Source organism: Halichoerus grypus, chromosome X (genome assembly GCF_964656455.1).
Source record: "Halichoerus grypus chromosome X, mHalGry1.hap1.1, whole genome shotgun sequence".
Lineage (NCBI taxonomy): Eukaryota > Metazoa > Chordata > Mammalia > Carnivora > Phocidae > Halichoerus > Halichoerus grypus.
This window is the reverse complement of record NC_135727.1, coordinates 17,758,309-17,772,964: the sequence shown is the minus strand read 5'-3', so window position 1 is coordinate 17,772,964 and position 14,656 is coordinate 17,758,309. Positions and strand designations below refer to the sequence as shown.

The window sequence follows — 14,656 nt, the reverse complement described above, 5'->3', positions numbered from 1 at the left end:
CTGCTTGTGTTCCCTCTCTCGCTGTGTCTCTCTCTGTCAAATAAATAAATAAAATCTTTAAAAAAATAAAAATAAAATGAAATAGAAATACAGGTCTCATTCAGCAGTTCTGGGATGGGGCCTGAGATTCTGCATTTCTTGCAAGCTCTCTGGTGATGCTGATGCTCCTGGTGCATGGGCCACCCTTTAAGGAGCAAGCCTCTAGGAAGACGAAAAAGTCAAGGACATAAATAACTAGAAGAGCAAGAGAGAACCAAGGCCATAGGAGAAGTACAATGAGACCAGGGTTCAAAGGGAACTAGGCATGGGGAACCATGATATGGTTTGTGCACATGACATCGCACGGCCACCTTGAAGGGTGGCCAGGACTAGAACACACACTGATGGAAGGTAGACAGTCAGGTGGTCCACAAGCAAAGGCTCGGAGGCAGACAACTACAGGGTCCTTTCAGTTAAGGAGTTCATGGCCTGTTGTGCTTAAACAGAGGGTACACGGGCCAAGGAGGTAAGCGCGAAAGACATGGCGGAGATAGACTCGCAGGACTTAGCCATTTAATTCGGGGGTGAGATGTGGACAAAGAGAAGTCCAAGATGATTGCATGGTTTCAGGTCTGGGTACCAGAGTTGCTATCGCCACGGATGCAGAATGTTGGAGGGGGGCAGTTTTGTGCAGGCGGGAGGAGAAAATGATGGACTGATTTTTGGCTCTGTGGAAAGGGAAGCCTTGGCAGGACTTCTGGATGGAGATGTTCGGCAGGGCGACTGGCAGATCCTGAACTGGACAGCAAGGAAGAGGTCAGGCTGGAAAGGGAGACGGGAGTCATTCAAACAGCAAAGATAATGAAGTCATGGGAATGGGTGTGGGAATGAGCAAAGAGAGAACAGAAGGGGCAAAGGACAAACATGACTGGAGCGCTTGCATCTAAGAAAGGGTGGGAGGATGAAGGCAAACAAGCAGAGATGGAATCAGCCTGAGAGGAGGAGAGAAGCCCGGAGTGAAAAATGTCATAAAGTCAAAGGAGTGTGGGAAGTTAAGTCAAATGCTTTCTATCCAGCCCATCTTCCTTCCCCTCAGAATCCAGTGAGCATACTGGCAAGAGCATGAGCTATCAAGTGAGACAAATCTGGATGCAAATCCTGGCTCCGCATATTACACAAGCTCAGGGAAAGTGAACCTTTCTGGGCCTCAGTCTCTTCATCTGTAAAATGGAGATGACAGATGAAGGTTTGCTGTGTAAACGAGATTAAATATAAAGCAACTGGCACTCAGTAAATGGTAGTTTCTGTGCTCTTCCCTTGGGGCCCCTTCCATACTATTCCACTAACCTGAAAGTGGTCACGAAAAAATCTACTGGAGAACAAGGGGTTTCAAGTTTACACTGAATGAAAATAGAAGCTTGGATGAAGGCAACCTCTTGAACAATAGGGAAATTAAAGAAACTCTTCATGCCAGAGAAACAGAAAATTCTACCACCCTTTCCCCCCCAACCAACCAAAAACATACACACACACACACACACACACACACACACACACACACACACACACTACATCTCCATAGATACTTAAGAAAAATCAGCCCAATTACACAAGTATGCCTAGTATTTGCTTGGAACCACATGTTTCAGAGACCAGCCAGCAGGGCCCAGTCTGAAGTGGAATAGAGACCAGAGCTCCAAAAAGCTACAGCTTTCATTCTCCAGAGTGGGAGGCTGGTCCCCAGTGGGGGCTGGGGTGCGGCAGGGGGGCCTCTATGTTGGAACCAGGCAGGTCAGCTGAACTCAGAAGCTATGGACACTTTATGAGTGGTTGCATTGTCTGTACATAAGATATATGAAAGCAAGGCTTTCACGACACAAATGTAGGTAGGATTGTGAAAGACCACCCACTGCTAAGAGTAACAATTAACAACTTTCAAACAGTTTAAATAGCATGCAAAATTATTAATTACTGCTATCAAAAATAATAGAAATCCAATCCCTTGCTTCAAATGTGCTTCTCTACATTCCCCCCACACCCGTGTGTGTGTGTGTGTGTGTGTGTGTGTGTGTGTGTGTGTCTGTGCTTGGTAGCGCATTATCTTATTTGCAAAATCTTGGACCATGACAACATCTACTCATACTTTCTCTTAATCAAGAGAATTCTTGAAGTCTTTGGCAGTTTTTTTTAAATCACCAGATGTTGGCAAAATGCATTTTAAGATGTGTCACATGCAAAAGCCTGGAAAATATCATCCACACCCTTGACTTCCAACTTGAGCCTATATGCTGATGAGTCCCAACTATGCTTCTTCTGAACTCCAGGAGAGTGTATACACTATTTCCCAGTGATCTCATCTATTCCCAGAGTTTCAGTTAGCATCTATATGTTGTTAATGTCCGAGTATGTATCCCCAGCCCTGATTTCTCTCTTCTACCATCCAAAACACAACCTCAACTACCTAGCAGACATTTCTGCCTCAATGATCAAAGAACCTCTCAAACTCAACCCCTTCAAAATCAAACTCATTATTTCACCCCTTAAAAACATGTTTTTCTTGGGGCGCCTGGCTGGCTCAGTCGTTAAGTGGCTGCCTTCGGCTCAGGTCATGATCCCAAGGTCCTGGGATCCAGTCCCACATCGGGCTCCCTACTCAGCGGGAAGCCTGCTTCTCCCTCTCCCACTCCCCCTGCTGTGTTCCCTCTCTCGCTCTGTCTCTCTCTCTCAAATAAATAAATAAATCTTTAAAAAAAAAATATGTTCTTCTTGGGGCGCCTGGCTGGCTCAGTCAATAGAGTGTGCGACTCTTGATCTTGGGGTCATGAGTTCGAGCCCCCACGTCGGGGGTACAGTTTACTTAAAAATATATGTTCCTCCTATATTTCACTAAGTCAACAAATATTTACTGAGCACCTATTATGTGCCATAGCCCCACCACCCAGAAAAAACAGAAGTTCTAGACTCTCCCTCCTATCCTCATATCCAGTCAGCAAGTCATACCTGATCCACTTCCTCTGGTCTCTCAACTTCATCTTTTACTCCCCTATTTTCTGCCCTGCTTTTTTTTCACCTGTATTACTAAGACTCCGTACCAGTCATTCTCCATACTGAATACCATTTTCTCTTCTTCAAATGTTTTCATGGCTCTTCATCATCCTTGGATACAGCCTGAGGAAACTCCTCATCATTTCCTGCCTACTTTTCTAGTTCATCTTTCCTCTACAACCACCGCCCCCCCCCACAGCTGTTCTCCAACCAATCCAAACCAGTCCAGTCCAACAAATGTGTCATTTTGTCTCTACAGGCCTTTGCATATACCTTACGTGACAGCCCACTTAAGGCAGCTAGGCACCCCTCCTCCATAGCGCAACAACCCCCAGATCCCTACATGGCTCCCTCCCTAGGCGGTGATTGTATCTTATGCATCAGCTCCTAGGTCAGTACCCGGCATAGAATCAGGGCTCAATGAATGTTGCTGAAGTAGAGAATGAATGAAAAACTTTTCAGTATTTATGCAGTGATGGCATATAGAGTTCATTATTAGTAGGTTCCTTTCCTGAGGATTTCCATCTGTTTTCCAAAACAACTAAATGTTGTCCCCAATACAATCACTCCATGAAAGTTAACTTGGAAACTGCCTCTTGGGTCACATTCTCCTTGCTATGGACTTCAACATGCAATGTGGCCAGTGCTAGAAGTCATTTTCCGAAATGAGTCAAATTCACAGTATGGGTTGACCATCACTGCTTTAAATGAGGATCACATCTCTGTACTTAGGAAAATGATGGAACTTAATAAATGAGCTCTATGATATCAGTGACAATTCACTCTGCAACAATTTGGGGCCAATCCAACTGAAAATGGGTTACTTGAGCTCTGAGAAGCTGTACCCCATAAGCTCTTTCCAGGGTAAGTTAGGCTTTTTCTCTAGGTTATTAAGGATGGATAGATGTAGGGATAGTATATGTGTGTATGTATGAGTGTACAAATGTGTGTGTGTGTGTGTGTGTTGGAACCAGGCAGGTCAGCTGAACTCAGAAGCTATGGACACTTTATGAGTGGTTGCATTGTCTGTACATAAGATATATGAAAGCAAGGCTTTCATAACACAAATATAAGACAGGATTGTGAAAGACCACTCACTACTAAGAGTAATAATTAGCAACTTTCAAACAGTTTAAATAGCACATAATTATAAGTTGTTCCTATCAAAATAATAGAAATATAGAGTATTTATACATATATAAACTATGAATATACACACACACGTATACATAAATATAAATACATATAAAACATATCCAAACACCACATTTTTTTAAAGTAGGCTCTATGCCCAATTTGGGTCTTGAACTCACGACCCCAAGACCAAGAGTCACATGTTCTACCAACTGAGCCAGCCAGGTGTCCCTTAAACACCACATTTAGAGAAGGCTGGGGGGGGTGGCGCCTGGGGGGCGCAGTCAGGTAAGCATCTGACTCTTGGTTTTGGCTCAGGTCCTGAGCCATGCTCTCAGGGTCGTAGGTTTGAGCCCTGCGTCAAGCCCCACATGGGGCTCTGTGCTCAGCACAGAGTCTGCTTAAGATTCTCTCTCCCTCTCTCCCCTCCTCTCAAATAAATAAGTAAATCTTAGAGAAACCTGTAGGTAAAAATTTCTCTCTACTTGTCACTTCCTCCCCAGACTTCAGTTTTGAAAGAGGGGCAAGAAGGCTCCCAGGACCACAAAGAACAAATAAATGGGCTTCACCTCCACCACCCCATCCTCAATCCCTACTGCAGATCAACTTAGACAATGATGCATCCAGAGACTCAGTCCTTCTCTAGGTATATGCCATCCTAGGATCTCATTCAACAGCGGTCAAGTCCTGTAGACTGTGTCTTTAGGTGTTTATTCTTACCTTAGCTCCAACCTTTATTACTAACTCTATACAAGGCACTCTACTCACCACTCTAGAGGATATCATGCGGAATCAAATATGGCGTCTGTATTCAACAGTTGTAGGGTCTGGCAGAGGCTATGAATAAGCTAGGTACTTCAAAAAAACATGGATACTAAGCAAGAAGTACAAATAGAGTATTTCAGGGACCCAAATGCACTTGGGGCATATCTCCGTATTTTCTATGAACATGCAAGCTTCCGAATTCAAATGTTTTCCAATCCTTTCAGGCTGTTATGTGTCAGTGAACTTTCTGATACATACCAGAGTAAGGGTATGTCCTCCCTGTATCTGTTGAATGTCCTCCCTGTATCTGTTGCTCTAGCCCTTCCTCTCTTGCCCACGTTTCCCTCAGCTTCAATCCTCCGAACCAAAATTGGACAAAGAGCAATGGAGTATCCCAGGATGCTGATACATACTACAAGTACCAGAATGCAGAGTTTGGGAGAGAGGGAGGAGAACCATAACTAAGGAGGAAAGTATGCAAACACAATTCTGATATTATTTTCAAATGAACATCATCCCTTTCCTTTTTACCCTCTTTCCTAGTTGAGCCTCTAGCTGAAAGAACTCCCGATGGGTCAGCCCTAGCCAAATAGTTGAGTTTTCTCAGCTGACTTTCAAAGCTTGCCCCAATGCATACAGAAATTGAGAGACCTCTCAGGAGGCCCTTTATCCTACTCAAATAAAATTTCCTTGGCTGAATATCTACTTTGGATTGTGTCCTTTTAAATATACATTTATGAAGCTTCATGTTATAGGTAAGAAACACCAAAGAAAAACTTACATACATTCCATGTATGTTTCTGTAACTGACACCAAGTTGCATTATTTTTGAAACCTAAATGCCACAGATCTGTAAAGTAAATAAATGCATTTATATATAGGCGGATATATTTAATTTATCTATAAACTTCTTAGAATAGCCTTGTAAACAAGCACAGAATACTTACCTCTTGGAAAGGTTTGGCTAGACTACTTCTTTTGGGGAGTTATAGTACAGCCACATGAATTAAACCAGTCCTTTGTCACTTACCTATAGACAACAAATGGATTTTTGACCTGAAAAAGGAGCTGCTTTTTTAGAAACCTTAATATATTAGTAAAAGTGAATCAACTACTTAAATATTGGCTTTATGGAAATTTTGTTTGTAATACATTTCTACTTCCAATCATTCATTTAGTCTACAAATATTTATTGAGCACCTATGATTTGTACCATGCTCTTTGCTAGACATGGCAGACACAAAGATGAAGATCACAGTCTAGTAGGGCAGATATAGACGACTATGAACACATACCTTAAAGATGCCATACTCAGGATTTCTAATTTTCCAGTCATAAACTTATTTCCAAAATCCAGACTCAAAAAGGCCAATTAAAATTGTAGTCTAGAATTCTGCCTTATTCTGGATTTATAAAAGAAATAAATGCATGCCACATTGTGGAAATTCTGAAAAACACAGGATATTCTCAAAATCCTCACTTCTAAGAAACGTACCTCATTCAACTTTCAGGTGGATGGATAGAATACAGTGAGTGGAGGTTTCTTTTATAATGGCTTTAACTTCCCTGTCCCTTCTTATTGCCACTTTCACTTGTATTTTATCTCCCTTCCTATCAATTATTTATCAATATAAGCCTATTAAGTATACTTCAAAGAGCTTAGTAGATTTACTAATCTAGCATATAAATACAATTTCAACTACTGGAAGCAATTAACTGTTTGGAACACTAGCAATGCATTTTGGTCCTAACACTGACTCCTTTTTACTCATGAGAAAAAATACAAACTCTCAAATAAGGCTTTATCCAGCTACACACAAAGAGAGGCAAAAGTGAACACGCCTTTCTTGGTAATCACTCTGGATTCATTTTTGTTTAAAAATGGCAGACAAGTATTTCTAATAATTAGCACTTGGACAATTGAGGTTTAATTGGCCTAATTTGAAGTACAGAACTAAACCTTTTTTACTTTGTACATTCAACGAGGTCTTCAAGTGAGACTACCATGCTCCAGTGAGGGTTTTCTCCACACACGCAGCATTTCAAAATGCACATTTTCTCTGCTGGTATGCCCACCTTCACCTTGCTTTCTGACTCACATTCTCCCTGTCATTCTATCTCAGAAGGTAAATTCCCATTACCTTACACTGTCTCTAAAGCCAGTCTGGGGCCCATGGTTTGGATTCTATTCTCTGATGCTCATTTCTTAATGGAGTGCTGGGGATCCTGTTTCCAGCCGGACAATTTGCTAAATATGGGCAGATGAGTGGGGGGGGGGGGTTCTACCCACACTTTCCATTAGACCCTAGATTACCCAAAACATCAAACCCCTTTGCAAGCTTGGCTAGGGCTGAATAGATGTTGGCTCCTGGTATGGTCTCTTGAATTGAGCCTGTGCACAAATTCTGATCCCAGGCTACAGAAACGTGTGAGGTACTTCAACAGGTCCGTGCATGTGTTATAGCCCAACTCCAAAATACGGTAATGTCAATGTTAGCGAGAAAGGTCTAGCTGACATTCCATCAAAGAGTTTGATTTAAGAGATGTGTTACAATTTATGTGCTATAATAACTGTTGTCCTGTAATGATACTACGCCAATCATAACAATGTTGCTAATTTCAATTTGTTCTTTGGGTACTCGACATTAATAAGCCCTTCCTGATGGTTAAGAGTCACCAGCTAACTGAGGAAAGACTGAATCTGGCTCCAGTCAAGATATAGGCAGCCTGAAAAGTTTGTCCACACACCCCAGCGGTGTACCCAAACAAACTGGACTTGGGCTTCTAAAATAAGTAAGATGACATAGAGCTTAGGAAAGTATCTGAGAGTTCATAGGGAATACGTCATGATCTAGAAATTCTATTATCATCAATAATTTACTAAATGTGCTATGGTGCTCTTGGTATTGTGCTCAACACTGCACCAAATGCAGGGCTTTCCCTTTAAGAAGCTTCTAATCTAAAACATACAAATAACCATATGCAGAAAAAAGCGAGAGATCAGAGTAAAGGAAGCATTCACAAAAATGTACAAATTCAGCATGCCAGAACTTTTCAGTTGAGCAATATGATCCCTAGTGAAATTCTTTCCAAATGATGTATCGTGTGCACAAGTTATAAGTGATTATCTTCAATTTTCTTAGAAATGAGTAATAAGATACCTCTTAAGACCCATGCTTTTGTATATGCATCAAACACTGAAGTTGGCGTGGTCATTGATAGCTGCCATTTAAGGAGAAAACATATTTTCTGTCTTGTCTCATAGCAGACAAACCCAGGCCTCTTTCTTCCCAGGTTGGTAATAAGCAGCCTTTTTCTAGGCTACAGCGAACAGCAAACATGGCAACTCTAAAGATGAAAGTAGCAGAAAGCTCAAAAATATTGCATCCAAAAGACTGGATGCAATCTACCAGCCCATAAGAAAAAAAAAAATTGCAAAACTGACACCATCTGTGTCATCTAGCATCCATCGGAATCATCCCATGCATGCATCTCCTAATGCTTGCGTGGAATTTGCTCCAAGAATTAAGAAAACTCTCTTTAAGATGGCGGCCCTATTAAGAGCGACCGCCCTATCTCCCACTTCATCTCTTCAGTTCTTTTCCCTTGGCCAGGCTGGCTATTGTGACCATTCCAGCCAATTTCCTGGAGGTATTTTCTAGCCCTTTTCACCCTGTTTAATCCTACAAGTTTCCTGAGAAGCCTGTTTACTCGTAGGCTCCCCCACGAGACTGTGAGCGCCTTGACAAAAGGGGCTGTGTCTTACTCCTCTCGGCACATCCAGCACCTCACTCGGGGCCGGCCAAGGAGCGCCAGGCTTAGGCTCCTCGCAGGCCCGGGCGCTCCACCGACCACCAGCCATCTCCTCGACGGGCCCCACGCTGCCCTCCAAGCCCAGCCCGGTACCACCCGTCAGGGCCGGCCTCAGAGATCTACTCAGACCACGCTCCGGAAGAGCCCTCCGAACTGTCCCCAGTTAGCGTGCAATAATGCGACTTTGTCAAAGTGTGAACAAATCACCTGCTCGCCCCCACGTCTAGGGCGGCCTCGGCAGGGAGCAAGTCCTCCCACACCCACACCCCGTGTCTTGTTCCCTCTCCCGACATTAGGACCCCTAGCTACTTCCAACTGATTGGGGAGCCGCGGCTGGCCACCCAGACACGGTCACTAGGTCTCACGCTTTAAAACAACAACGACAACAAATACCAAACTCTCTCTTTGTTTCAAGAACGCTGATTTTTATTTTTATGGTGTTTCATCTATTTTGAGAAACTCCAAGTCGGGCTTGGCTCTTCAGGGTTGCCTTTGACCCACACGGGAGTTTGGCCTTCGGGATTGGTTCCTGCACTTTCCAGGGCCCTCTAAGGCAAGATCCCTCAATCTTTGGGGAGTTGCAACACTACCATGGTTTGTTTGATTTTCCCATTCCCGTCCGTCCCCTTCACCACCACCCCCCACAAAAGCAGTGTATGGCATTCATAAAGTGAATTACACTTGATTTTTGTTTAGAGGAATTTTTTTTCAGACTTCTGTAACATTCCCTTGAGACAATTGGAAACATCATTGTCTGATTACTAGCTCACTTTCTTTGCCTAAAATTGTATCCATTCTTGATTGCGCCTGTGGGTAGGTTAAGCAAAACAAAATAAACATCCAGACTTATGAGCTCATTGGCTTTTTTCTGAATTTTTCTAAATTAAATAAGGGCAAAAGAGCTACACTGAAAGTCAGTTATATGGATTTTTCTGCCAAATGCTAACTCTGTGTGCCTGGTTTCCATCTGTGGTGCCTTCCAAGTTACAAATCCTTAAAAAGAGAGAGAGTGGGGTATGAAAAGATCTACGGACTTGGGGGACATGCTATTTAGAATTGCTATCCCGTGTCTTTGAACGCTCTAAAAGAAATGGGAACATGAGATTGTAAGGCTTTAGATCAGCTTTGTGGAAGTCTGGTATAGCCCTTCAGCACCAGTGATTTATTTTTTAGGCTGGCTGATTTCAAATGCCATTTAGTCTCATCCATACTAGCATAAGAAATGTACCTTATCCACTCTAACCCAATTCTGCTAATGGCCGAAGTTAGCAGTCAATCCCAAATGCTCCCCCTAAGTGAGACAGGACATTCTTGAGGATTTCTCCTTCCTGTGACCAAATCTCATTTTATCTGGGACAAAAAGAGCTTTAATTAGCAGTTAGTACAGTGACGTGGGCAAACTGAACATGGCTTAAAATATAGATGGGGGAAAAAGAAGTCAAACGGTCATCTTGACGGTTCATAACTATCAAATAATTTGCAGCTCTCTTTCAATTTCCAACCACGGAACGACAGCAGCAAATGACACATTTATTCACTTTGAGATGATGCACTTGTCATTGTATTTAGTCGGCCATTATCATCTCTTCTCTGAATTACTGATGAGCTCTTTCCACTTGTGGACATTAGGATTTTCACCATGTTTCCCATTCTACAGTGACCAGAGTTGTCCAAGTGAAATTCGGGACACATGGTTTTCATGGCAAGACAAGAGTACTGGAAATCTGCGCAGCCCCCGGAAAATCCAGGATATATGGTAGCTAGCTGCCTGGGTGTCACCGTATTTGAAGTTTGGCTTTACTCCAGCACGAGTCAGAACAGTGCCTGCCCGCCATCTAGAAGGTGCTGGCCACTGCACACGGCTGTTTAATAGAAGTGAAGTAGGGAAATTGGGTTTATATGAAGACCCTCGGAAAGTAATTTTGCCTACAGAGTTTGGGAAATACTGGAGGAAAAGGGAAAAAATCCCCATTAGGAATTCCTGTCCTCTACAGCATGGCCATCCTTAGGCAGGGAGCAAGGGAGCGTGCAGGGAGGGAGCCCAGGCCAAATCTCTTACACACAGTGTGTGGGCCCTCCCAGTACTTGTATACAGATGCTGCAAAGAGGCCGGCAGCCAGAGAGCTGGGGAGGAGGAGGGAGGGCCAGCGCCAGCACGAGTGTGTGTAGAGGGAGGGGGTTGCTAAATGAGTATCAGTGTGTTCCTTCTGGTCTTTTTCTTCTTTTAAGTACAACCTTTACTCCCTGGCCTCGAACCAGCCGAATGTGGCCCCAACCCCAACCCCGGAACCATTCATCTCGCTGGGACCCATCCTGTGAGGACCAATTTTTACGTTATCAACAAGAGCGTATTCTCTGGCCTTAGCAATCTAATTACCACGGCACTTCGAGGGGAGAGAGATTGCGCCTGTTGTTTCAGCTCTGTGGAACTGATTCATAGGTTGCCCCTTACAGCTCCTGCACACGCCCACGTGGTACGTTACGAACATTTAACAGCGGGAGAGGTAGTTCTCCCCTCCCATAGAGCGAAATCCTGCAACGCAATATTTAACATATGCGCAAATGCATTTCAGTCGCCAAAAGGGGTGACCAATTACCTTTGCAACCAAACAGCGGGCTCGCTCGGCTCTTTTAATCCACCTAAAGAAAAGGCTGAGGGCTGAGGGAGCGCCGGCTGCCTAGGTAAGCTCCCGCTAGTGAACGCTCGCTGGCAGCGCCCACAGGGCGCGCGTCGCGTTCACAACTTGGTCCAACCATCAGGCCCGCCTCTCTGACTTGTTGAGAGCCACGAGCCAAGTTTTGACGAGGGCTGCTCCCCGATCCCTGATCCCTCCGAAGCGCGGGACGCGCGCCTCGCTGGAGGCGCGGGCTGGGAGGAGACCCCGAAGGCCACGGACGTCTCAGGGTTTGCGAACACCACCGGCCGCTCCTGCAGAGCGCACCTCCGATAAATTAACCTGTTTCAAACCAACTCTTCTCGCCCGCAGTGTCAATGTAGCAACTTGTCCTAATTGGATTCTAAGGCAGGCTTTTAGGAGTCCAACCGCGGGACAGTCAATCACACGGGGCCATTAATATTCATCTGTTGACAGCGGCAGCCCTCAGCGAAGGTTAAAATATGCCCTTACAACACGATCTGATTGTGCAGAACAAAAGGCAGGCGTTCGGAAACTTTCCTCCACCTAAAATCATCTCCCCTTCAGGGTCCAGCCTGTCAAGAAGGCAGATGAATTTGAGAAGGGGAGGAGTTAAATCATCTTTGGACTCCTGCTCCCCGGCCAGCAGCACCGTTTTCGAAGCGATTTTGCCAACCTGGATAAGGGACGCTGTTTTGAAGGGAAAGGTTCGGTCCTCCTCATCTTGGGGACCCTCCTACTCAAAAGTTTCCCCCAGCGTGTACTCTACCTGCCACTGTGGATTCGGAGATCTGTCCCCAACTTTGCCTGCACTTGGGCCCGCGAACCCCGGGAACCCAGGCTGCGGAAAGGAGGGCGAGGGGGGCAGGCTGGGGAGAGAATGGCCGTAGCCACGGTCCAGCTCCGGCGGAAACGCTGGCACGTTCGTGCAAGGGAGGGTGGCGAATGCTCGAGGCACCGGCTCGGCTGTGGGGCGCCAGTTCGCCGAGGCCCCGGGAAGCAGCTCCCACCTTCCCGCCCTCCCCCAAAAATGGGCGCTCGCGAGAAGGCCCTCCCCGCCGTGCCTCCCACCCGCACCTTCCCTGACAGCAGAGCGAGCCCGGGAGATGCGGACACGGTCCACGCTCACCCTTCCGCCCTCCCCCGGTAGACCTGGCCGGGCCCCGGGCGCAGCGACCACTCCCAGGTGCCCAGCGGCGGGGCGCACGACCGCGGCCCCACGAGGCCAGCGCGCCCGGGGGTACGGTCGCCACGCGCCCCCGGCTCCCCGCCGGACGCGGGGGACGCGCGCGGGGTCGCCTCCTCACCTGGCACGGGGGTTTCGGGCACCCACTTGAGTCCGGGCTGCAGTCTCTGGAAGAAGGAGCGGACCTGGTGACAGGTGGCGTCCGGCGGCGGCGGCGGGGGCTGCGCCTGTCCCGGGCAGTCCAAGCTGAGCAGCATCGCCACCACCAAGCACGCGGTGCGCACGGTCCCCGCCATCCTGCTTCGCGGGCAGCGAGGAGAGCGCGGGAGAGTGGCAGCGGGGGCGCGAGCGGTCCCGAGACTCGGCAAGGCTGGCAGCGGCCCTGAGGAGCGGGAGACGTGCCGCTACCCAGCCGCGGCAAAAGTTTCCTCGCAGCTACCTGGGCGCGGGGCGAGGGCGGGAACGGCTCGGCGGCTCGGGCGGGGCGGGGCCGGCGGGCGGGGCGGGGCGACGGGGGACCGGGCGGGGCGGGGCGAGGCCAAGCGCGCGGCCAGGGGGGCGGCGGCCGCCGAGCGGCGGCGAGCCTGCGGGTGCGGGGGCGCGGGGCTGCGGGGCCGGCTGGGGCACCGCGGCGCGGCGACCGGGCGGGAGCGGCGGGGAGGAGGGCGCCGAGCGCGTGCGGTGGCTCCTGGCGGCCCAGCCCAGCTGCCCGCTCGCCGCCGCTCTACCCAGGGCGCTCTGGCATAACTACTGCAGAGGGGCTGCAGGCTCCGGCGCGCTGATTGGCTTCCCAGCAGCCGTCCCCTCTGACTGGCTCTGGGAGAAGTTCCCCAGCCTCACTCCTCCTTCCCGCCGCTCATTGGCCTACAGCCGCCAGGGCTTTTCCCTTTAGGATTTTTGCAACCTCTCCATCCTTCCTTGAGGTGCGTGGGGGCTCCCTGGCCGCGGGGCCCCTCTCCGCTTCGCCGCAGGCCTCCTCCCAGCCGGGTCCAGCTCGCCCCTGGCCACCCGAGCCACCCGAGGTCTTCCTCCTCCGCACAAAATCCACCTCCTCTTCCTGCTCTCCGAGGGGCTTCCCTCAAACCGTTTTCCCAACGCAGCGGCCCCGGTCGGGTTCGCAAACCCAACCCACGAATAGTCACATTCAGGGGCAGCCGGGGACCGCCCGGGGCCGGGGGGATGGTTCACAGCCTGCCTCATCTTTGACTCCTGTACCTAAAAAGTCTACAAGCCCGTGGGATTTGCTACGTTTGATTCCAAAGAGCCACACAAAGTCAGAGAAAGCACCTGATCCCAGGATGTTAAAAGAATCTGTCTCCTGCAAGATAGCCCCAGGTGACCCTTCATGAAGCAAAGCATAACTGGTGACAACAAAATAACCTGGGGCTTAACGCCAGCCTAACTCATGAGGAAATCATTGGACACAGCAGATTCATCGAGCCAGAGCTTGCCTGTTTTGTAGATGGAGTAGAAGGCTGTTTCAACTGTCTCCTAGACCCAAATCCCCACCTGACCTGCTTAAATTTCTCCATTAGAAATCCAGTTCTTTGAAAATGAAATACCTCTCAAAGGAGGAATGCGTTTAGTCATTACCCATGTGCTCCTAGGTAAGGATCTTTAACTCTCCTATTCTTCTCTGTGACCCCCCCCCCACATACACACACACATGCCTCTTAGCACGGTGCCTTGCACGTGGTAGGAACTCAAAAATTACTCGTATAATGACATGATTTAACACCTCAGTGTGGATTAGTTTATCATCTGATTGTGTTGTTTCTGATCTAGGTAAAAGTAGGTTTTGATTAGGAAAGAAAAGGGAGAGCCTCCACACCACAAATTTTCCAGGGAGTGCCAGACCAAGAGAGAGGAGGTCATGTGCCAGAACTTGTGGGCTGAGGAAAGAGGTAAAGGAAGGGTAGGCTGCTGAGGAGCTCGCTCATTCATTCGTTCATTCATTCAGTAACAAAGATTTGAACTCCTACTATGCACCAGACACGTGGGATGCAAACAGACAATGAGGATCCAAAGACTAACTCTTGGTACCTAACTTCAAAGAGCTACAAGTCTAATGGGGAAAACAACCAAACAGAAAATGTTA

At 47.5% G+C, this 14,656-nt stretch overlaps 1 protein-coding gene across 1 annotated transcript in view; it reads right to left on the bottom strand.

The window, feature by feature from the left end:
* The window catches only part of GPC3 (glypican 3), a 400,853-nt gene extending 387,790 nt beyond the window's left edge, over positions 1-13,063 (bottom strand). Inside the window, exon 1 of the mRNA XM_078063901.1 lies at positions 12,680-13,063. Within this exon, the coding sequence (XP_077920027.1) occupies positions 12,680-12,854 (175 nt within the window). The 5' untranslated portion in view covers positions 12,855-13,063. The remainder of the gene's footprint in view (positions 1-12,679) is intronic.
* Positions 13,064-14,656: the final 1,593 nt, after the last annotated feature.